Genomic DNA, 7491 nt, shown 5'->3' with positions numbered 1-7491 from the left:
ATGGGCTTTGGCTTAGAATCCAGGCGGCATGGCTGTGTCAGTAGAGAAAAGAGCTCCTACGTTTTATTATGATCATCCTAAAAATGCTTTATTGGTGAGGGTGCCAAGCCTGTCCCTGTCCCAGGTAAGGAGTCAGGAAGAGGGAGCCATTATTCAAGGAGCTGGGAGAGCCGGTGGCACAGGACACTGTCTCAGACCAGCTGACCCAACTTGTCCAGGGTTCACGGGTGCACTGGGGATCCGGGGGGAGCCTGTGGGTGCCAAGAACAGACCTGAGTTCAGAAGAGGATCACTAACGTATCCCCACCTCCAACACAGGTTCCGAGGGTCCCCCTCCGCCTCTCCTCCTCCCCTCAGGTGCTGACGGCTCCTTGTTAAATTCTACTATGACCCGGGCTTCACTGGCACCTCATAACAATCTAGAGTCTGTCCCTAAAATGAATAAGACAGTCCCACATGGTGAAAAGAACAGTCTACCTAATCTGCCATGTGTACCCGTGCAGAGGAACCAGAGAGGGTCCCGGGTAAATTTGGTGCTCAGAGAACCTGGGCGGGTGGAGCACCGGGCGGCTGTAGCCAGTGGCGCGGCACCGGGTCGCTGAAATTTGCTGGAACAGTGGATCTTTACGAACAGCGGCTTGGTGGCAATCATCTATCTCACCAGGAGTGGGAGGACGTATTTAGTGCCCAATAAATGACCTGATTCTCCCTCCCAGGCTGACGGAGGCAAATAAAATTGGCAAATAAAAACAAGCGGACGTGGCCATAGTGTTTTCTGTTTCTGTTCACCAGTGACACCCCTCCAACCGTGGGACGTCCCTGCAGCTGCCCGCCATGGGCGGTGCTCAACTGCCTTACCTGGCTGAGCGTGTGGCACCCCTCCGGCATGCCAGGCTTCCAGCACGAGGACCACCCCCATCAGCAGGACGCCGGCCGCCACTCCCAGCCGCACGAGGTTGCCCTTGGTGTAACCCTCGGACGAGGCCCCCGGGGAAGGCCTCCCTGCTGCTGGGCTTGGCCCTGGAGAAGGGAAGCTTGGTGTTGGCCCTGGCTCCTGTCCTGGCTTCAGCCCCCCCCAGGAGCCCAAGGCTCACCTCATGGGCAACAGGGTTCCCTGCAGGCCGAGTCCCTAGGGAAGACAGCAAGTCCCTCGCAGGTCGGGGAAGCCCTCTGTGGCCCTCACCAACGACCATAAAGACCATAGAGACCTGACCTCCTTCCTTTCCTTTTTTCTTTTTTGGTACCAGGGATCGCACCCAGGGGTGCTTAACCACTGAGCCACACCCTCAGTCCTCTTTTTATGTTTTTTTAGAGATAGGGTCTCACTGAGCTGCTGAGGCCGGCTTTGAACTCGCGATCCTCCTGCCTCAGCCTTCCGAGGCACTGGGATTACGGGCGGGCGTGCACCACCGCCCCTGGCCAGACCTTTATTTCTTACTATAAAACAGTCGCACCCCGCACACAGTCTCAAGGCACAAAAGAGAATTCACAAAGCTGAAGGAGGGGAGAGGGCAGCTGGCGAGGCCACCTGCTGGCCTGGACGATCACTCAGTCCTAACAGTGGCCCCAGAGACAAGAGACCCGAGGAGAACCTGCGCCAGGCCAGGAGCAGGAGGCTGTGGGAAACCAGGTGGAAAATGGAGAGTCCTTGAGAACAAGATCCGATCCCAAGGACCACAGGGACCCGCAGAGATGCAGGGAACCCGAGAGGCAGGATTCAGGGTGGGGAAGGACGGCGCAGGGGTCACCAAGGGCCAGAAGCAACCGAGAAAAGGAAACTGGGGGAGGGAAGGCTGTTAAGAGAAGGCACAGACGACTACGAGGTGACAAAGAGCTCACCTGTCACCAGGATGTCCAAGGCAGGGCTGGGGTCCGAGGCCCAGAAGGGAGCCCTTGCCTGGTAGTAGATGCAGCTGTAGGTCCCCGTGTCATTGACTGTCACGCCCTGAAGGGAGAAGTCTGACTCCGACCCCACGGGCCTGTGCAGCTGCACGGGCGACGGGGTCCCGGCCTTCAGTAGGGCAGACTCCAAAGGCCGCACCATGGTGCTGGGTATCTGGCACTGCAGGGTCACCTCTCCCCCTTCGGTCACCTGGCCCACATGATGGGCTTGGAGGGAAGGTTTAGGCAAATACCCTGCAAGGGAAGGTGTCTCTGAGGTCCTGGGGAAAGTCCCCCGGCCTGGCAGGAAGTCCCTGCCACACCTCCCCTCCCCCACTGTCTGCTCTGGATTCAGGACCGAGATGTCCCCTCCCACAGTCCTGGATGAAGCCAAGGGATCCAGTCCTGTCCCAGCCCCTCCCCAGATGCTCTGGCGATGACAGCCCCTCCCCTCCCCCTCTTCCTCTCCTCCATCCGTCCATCTGAGGGTCACTGCATCCTATTCTGGGCAACCCCTCCTCTCACCTGTGACCAAGAGCAGAAGGACGTTGCTGAGCTGAGAGGTCACACCAGAGAACCCTCCCCAGAAGCATTCGCAGGTGTATGGCCCAGCACTCCGGGGTCCTAGCTCAGTGAGAAGGAACTCGGCCGTGGTCTTAGTGGGACCCAGTGGCAGCCTGGAATCCAAAATATCAGGTCCCTTTCTGAGAAGGAATCGGATCCCCGGGACGGGGCTGGAGCACCGCAGAGTCACGTTGCTCTTGGCGGGGACCACCGAGCTGGGCCAGGCGCTGAGGGTGGGCTTGGGAAGGGACCCTGGAAGGAAGCAGAGCTCAGGGCTGGTCGCAGAAGCCCCTGTTGGAGAAAGGGTAGGGCTGGGGACGTTCTTGCTCAAGGACCCGGCAGCATCCGGCAGAAGCATCACTCACCATCTCCCGGGGGGTCTCTTTGGCCAACACACAATCCTGCAAAAGAGCCTGTGAGGAGGGGGCTGCCTGGAGCTGCCTGAGCCCCAAGCTCCTGCTGAGCCGACCCTGGCTCACACTCTGGATGGCAGGGTCCCGGGGCTGCGCGTGTGCTGCAGGGTCTCCTCCACCCCCGCCAGCCTCCCGGCTCGGACAGAGCCTCTGTTCTCATCTTCCGTCCCCAGGTTTCACATATTCCCACCCATTCTGCCACAGCCTGGGGCGCAGTGTCCGAGTCCCCGCCTTGACCCCAGGGGAGGGCTCCCTGCCAGGCAGACTGTTGGGGAGATTCAGGCCTGGGGGACCGTGACTGCTCCTGAGGACCTCAGGACCCTATGCTGGAGTGGGAATCTCCTGTAGACCCCCGGGACCGAGCAGCCTCGTAGAGAAGGCTGCCTGGTGCCTCGGGTGACGTGGATGAAGACGAAACCACTTAGTTAGGAGCTGAGAGAAGTGTCCCTACCCCAGGCCATGGAGGTGCTGTGACGGAGCAGCTGGAAGGCAGGTCTCTGTGTGGCCCCCAGGTCTGTCCAGGCCCTGGCTCCTGGTCGGCCATCAGCAGCACGTGTTGGCTGACTGGTGATACGCCCCATGATGGGGTTTGAGTGTGTCCCCTAAAGTCTCTAGTGCTGGAGGTTAGTTAGGTCCCCAGGGAACAGTACCGAGGTGGTGGCACCTTTGAGAAGCAATCGATCACAGGGCAGCGCCTGTGAAGGCTGATGCCCTTCCCACAGGGCCAGGCCAGCTCCCCCGCCAGCACACATGCCCCTTCTCTGCCAGGCAGGACAGGGCACTCTTGCCAGATGCCAGTGCCATGCTGTTTGGATTTTCCAGCCACCAGGACGGGAGCTGCTGCAGCGTGGATCTGCAGCGTCCCCCCAGGCTCGTGTGCTGAGGCCTGGTCACTGGGGGTGTGCTCCTGAAGGGGTGATGGGGACCCTGGCCCCTTCCCATCTGTCTCCTTTTGCTTCCTGGCCACTGTGGGATGAGCAGCCTCCTCCACCGCGGGCTGCTGCCATGATGTACTGTACTGCTCAGGCCCAAGGCCACGTGCAACCGACCCTGAGCTGAATCTTCTGAAACAACAGGCCAAAACACACCTTGCCTCCTTCTAAGTTGATTCCCTCGGGCACTTGATGTCACCCACAGAACGCCCACTACAGCGGGAGCCACAGCCTCAGGTAATTTGTTACAGCAACACAAAGCAGACCAACGCTCAGTTTTAGCATTAGTCATATTTTACAAGGATGGGCCCACCCCGTCTTCCTCCCTTGCTTCCGATACTGCACCATCATATCCACCTGCTGGGGCGAAGGACTGGCTCTTGGGGAGGGCTAGGGGAGCCATCTTTTACCTAAATCTGAAGGACTTCTGACCCAGTGTTAACCATTACTTCTTTTCATGCTTGTTTGGTGCCCTGTGTAAGCCTCAAAAAAATCCAAACAGATCGTCCAGAAGAGGGAAAACACAGCCCTGCCCACCCACAGGTAGCTGCCCTTGTGGGACGTTCCATCTGGGTGGTCTGACCCTGGGCTGCCCACTGGGCTGGGGACCTGGGAAAGTCCAGGGCACAGAGCCAACCCAGAAGCACGAGTCAGGATCCCGGGGATGGGCTCGGGCCAGGGCACTCTTCCACATGCCCCTGGTGATTTGAGTGAGAGGAGGGGGAGAACCCCACTCTAAATGAACCGGACACGCACCGCTCCAGACTCGGACATCAACTGAGGCAAAAAGGAACTTCTGAGTGAAGGTGGCTTGACAGAGGTGACCGTTCACAGTGGTCCTGCCCCAAGTGCCCAGACACGGGGGACTCGGTGCTGCCTGAGGGCCAAGGTCTCCTTCAGAGGAACATCAAGCCTGAGTGTGGACACTGTCATAATAAAGAGATTGGGCTGATCCAAAGAGGTTTCCTCTTTTTCCTCCACCATGGAGCCAACAGTTTTGTGTCTTAGTAGTAAAAGGAGGAAGTTTCTAGGCTTTTGTGCTAAAATTACATACAAGAATCAGTTGAAAATACATTTCATGTTTTAAAAAGGGAAGTAATAAATAGCTAAATGGAGGAAAATAGCCAAGTGCCCGTCGACTGAGGAATGGATAAGCTAAAGGTAGTCCATCCTCAAATAGAATGTTATTCACACGCACACACACACACACACACACACACACGAACAAGGAAATGTCGACATGCCAGGCCACAGTGGGCAGACCTTGAGGACGTTGCGCCAGGGGAGGGAGCCAGGAAGAGAGGACATGCACGGTGCCCCTCCTACGAGATACCTAGACTAGGTAACTCATATGAACAGAAGAGGGACAGGAGAAGTTTGCATTTAGCAGATCGGGGGATTTCTCTGCTTCTGCCACTTCAAGAACCATCTCCTTGGAAAAAGTCTCATTCTAGACCTAGATCTGTGTCTATAGAGCTATATATTATCCCACCTACAATGAAACACTATTCAGCCATAAAAAAGAAGGAATGAGATTTCCATGCAGACAGCCAGGGAAGCTCTCTCAAAGAAACAGTTCACGGAATCAGTCCCTCACCAAGTCAGAGACGGAAGAATAACAAAAAGTATCATCATTAGCCAGGCATGGTGGTACACCCCTGGAATTCCAGCTCTCAGGGGTCGGAGACAGGAGGGTGGCAAGTCTGAGGCCAGCCTGGGCAACTCAGCAAGATCCCATCTCATAAAAAAAAAAAAAAAAATCAAGAATCATTATTGAGCACTGTTCACTCCACACGAACCTGTTAAGCTGACCTTGAAAGAGGAGGAAACGGAGTCCTAAGTGTGGACACAGCGTCCTGACACCCTACAACTGGTGCACCCAGGAGTGAAGGTTCTGGCACCCTGCTACCTGCCCAGTCCCCCCAACACAACTGAACGCCTCTTCCTTAGACAGGCCTCTCACAGAAGAAAAGCTCCGGGAACCTGAAGTTTCAGGGTCAAAGAATCAGAGTGGCAGGAAGGACCCCAAGGCCACATCAAGGCCAGCCGGCTTTCTTCAGGGCTTCGGGGGATCCAGTGCCACTTGTTTCTAAAGGTATTTTTCCTGGGTTGCGTTCTGGCCCCACAGCTGGGCACCTTCTGAACTACTCTAGCTCCTCAGATTTCTCCAGATCCAAGTCCCTTCTCATACCCCCAGGACACACCAAGAACCCCTTCATACATGCCCCTCCCAGGGGACCTCCGTGGCTGGGTGGAAACACTGATCACGTGACCTCAGACGGTTGTGTGTGGAAATTCAGTTTCCCTGAACCCGTGCAGTCCTAAGCGAGTCACTCTACATTGCAAATTCAGATTAAATTCCTAAGCTGTAAAAGTGGACCGAACTTACTTTTGCAGGGCTTTAGGGGCTGGGGATAGAACAGAATGGTGCTCCCCAAGTATGGCACCGGTCCCACAGGTGTCTATGCCATGATTTCAGGTGGGAGGAAGGGCCAGTAAAGTATCGAATCCTACCTGGACACTCTGTTATCTGTGGGGCTGGTGCTGGGCTTGTGGCTCAGTGGAGAGCACTTGCCTGGCATGTGTGAGGCACTGGGTTCCATCCTCAGCACCACATAAATAAAAAATAAAGGTCCATCAACAACTAAAAAATGTATTTTTAAAAAAACCTGTTATCTGTTATCTTCTGATGTCTCTTGTATTACTTTTGATTATAACAGGAAGAAATTCCATTTGAAGCCAGCCTCTCTATACTGCCGTCATGGCTAACTGCCTCCTTAGAAAATAGCAGGCGGCAGGCTCAGAACCGTGGCCAGCAACGGTGCAGGGTCGGAACCCCCGACCTTGTCTCCTCTGCATCTTATCTACTTTACAGTTACCTTCCGCTTGCCATCGGACTTAAATTACGACCTTGATATAAAGTCTCTATCTTCAACACTTTCACTTACACAAAAGGCTGAGTGATATTGAGAAGACCAAAAATCCCAGGCAGCCCGGTGCAGAGGCACTCAGCAAAACCAGGAGGTTGGCACGGGCTGGAGCTCGTGCCTCCCCTGCATCAGCAAGATCCAGCTCTTCCCTGTGATTCCTCTCTCTATCCGTCCCCAACCTCTCACCACTAGGAGGCTATCTGCAGCCCAGGGGATGGCCCCGGGACACTTACTGAAGCAGAGGAGGGACAGGAGCCGCGGGATCATGTCCGCCTGCCAGTTGTTTGTTCCAAGCGTCCTTCTTGGTTTTGCAGCCCACAGACCAGCCACAGCCTCCCTGACCCAGGAAGTGGCCTTGCAGTCCCTCCCTCCAGCAGCCACATCAGGAAGCATGCTGATTTCAACACGGTCCTCACACACCCGCCTTCAAGGGCCTGACTCACAGCAAACCCTGCTCGGCCTCAGTCGCACGTCGGGCCTCGACTGGAAACCCCCAACAGCTTAGCACTGGGGCCTGCAGAGTTGGTCCCGAGGAGGACCAACTCTTGAGAACTCGGCACTCTGCACACGTGAAGCCACTCGATGCCGTCCCACGGGCCATCAGGGCTTCTCGCTCAGGAAGAGTCACAGAGCCCAAGGGGACTTTCCACCCACAGGCCACACCAGTGAGTGCACAAGGCCAAGGCGGACTTGCTTTGGCTTTGCTTTCGGGGTGGGTTTTGTTTTAAACATAAATATATTAGGGCTGGGCGTGAGGCTCAGAGGTACGGC

General features: G+C 56.1%; 1 protein-coding gene across 1 annotated transcript; it reads right to left on the bottom strand.

Moving 5' to 3' along the window:
• Positions 1-537: 537 nt before the first annotated feature.
• LOC113176660 (T-cell-interacting, activating receptor on myeloid cells protein 1-like) lies at positions 538-7005 on the bottom strand. Its single transcript, XM_077793297.1, has 6 exons — positions 6954-7005; positions 2811-2846; positions 2407-2697; positions 1840-2136; positions 859-1020; positions 538-608 (listed from the first exon to the last, which is right to left on the bottom strand). Exons 1-6 carry the CDS (start codon positions 6985-6987, stop codon positions 538-540), a joined length of 891 nt encoding a protein of 296 aa, XP_077649423.1. The 5' UTR covers positions 6988-7005.
• Between the last annotated feature and the right edge of the window lie 486 nt (positions 7006-7491).

Source organism: Urocitellus parryii, chromosome 15 (assembly GCF_045843805.1).
Source record: "Urocitellus parryii isolate mUroPar1 chromosome 15, mUroPar1.hap1, whole genome shotgun sequence".
Lineage (NCBI taxonomy): Eukaryota > Metazoa > Chordata > Mammalia > Rodentia > Sciuridae > Urocitellus > Urocitellus parryii.
The sequence above is the reverse complement of the archived record's forward strand: the minus strand, read 5'-3'. Positions and strand labels throughout refer to the sequence as shown.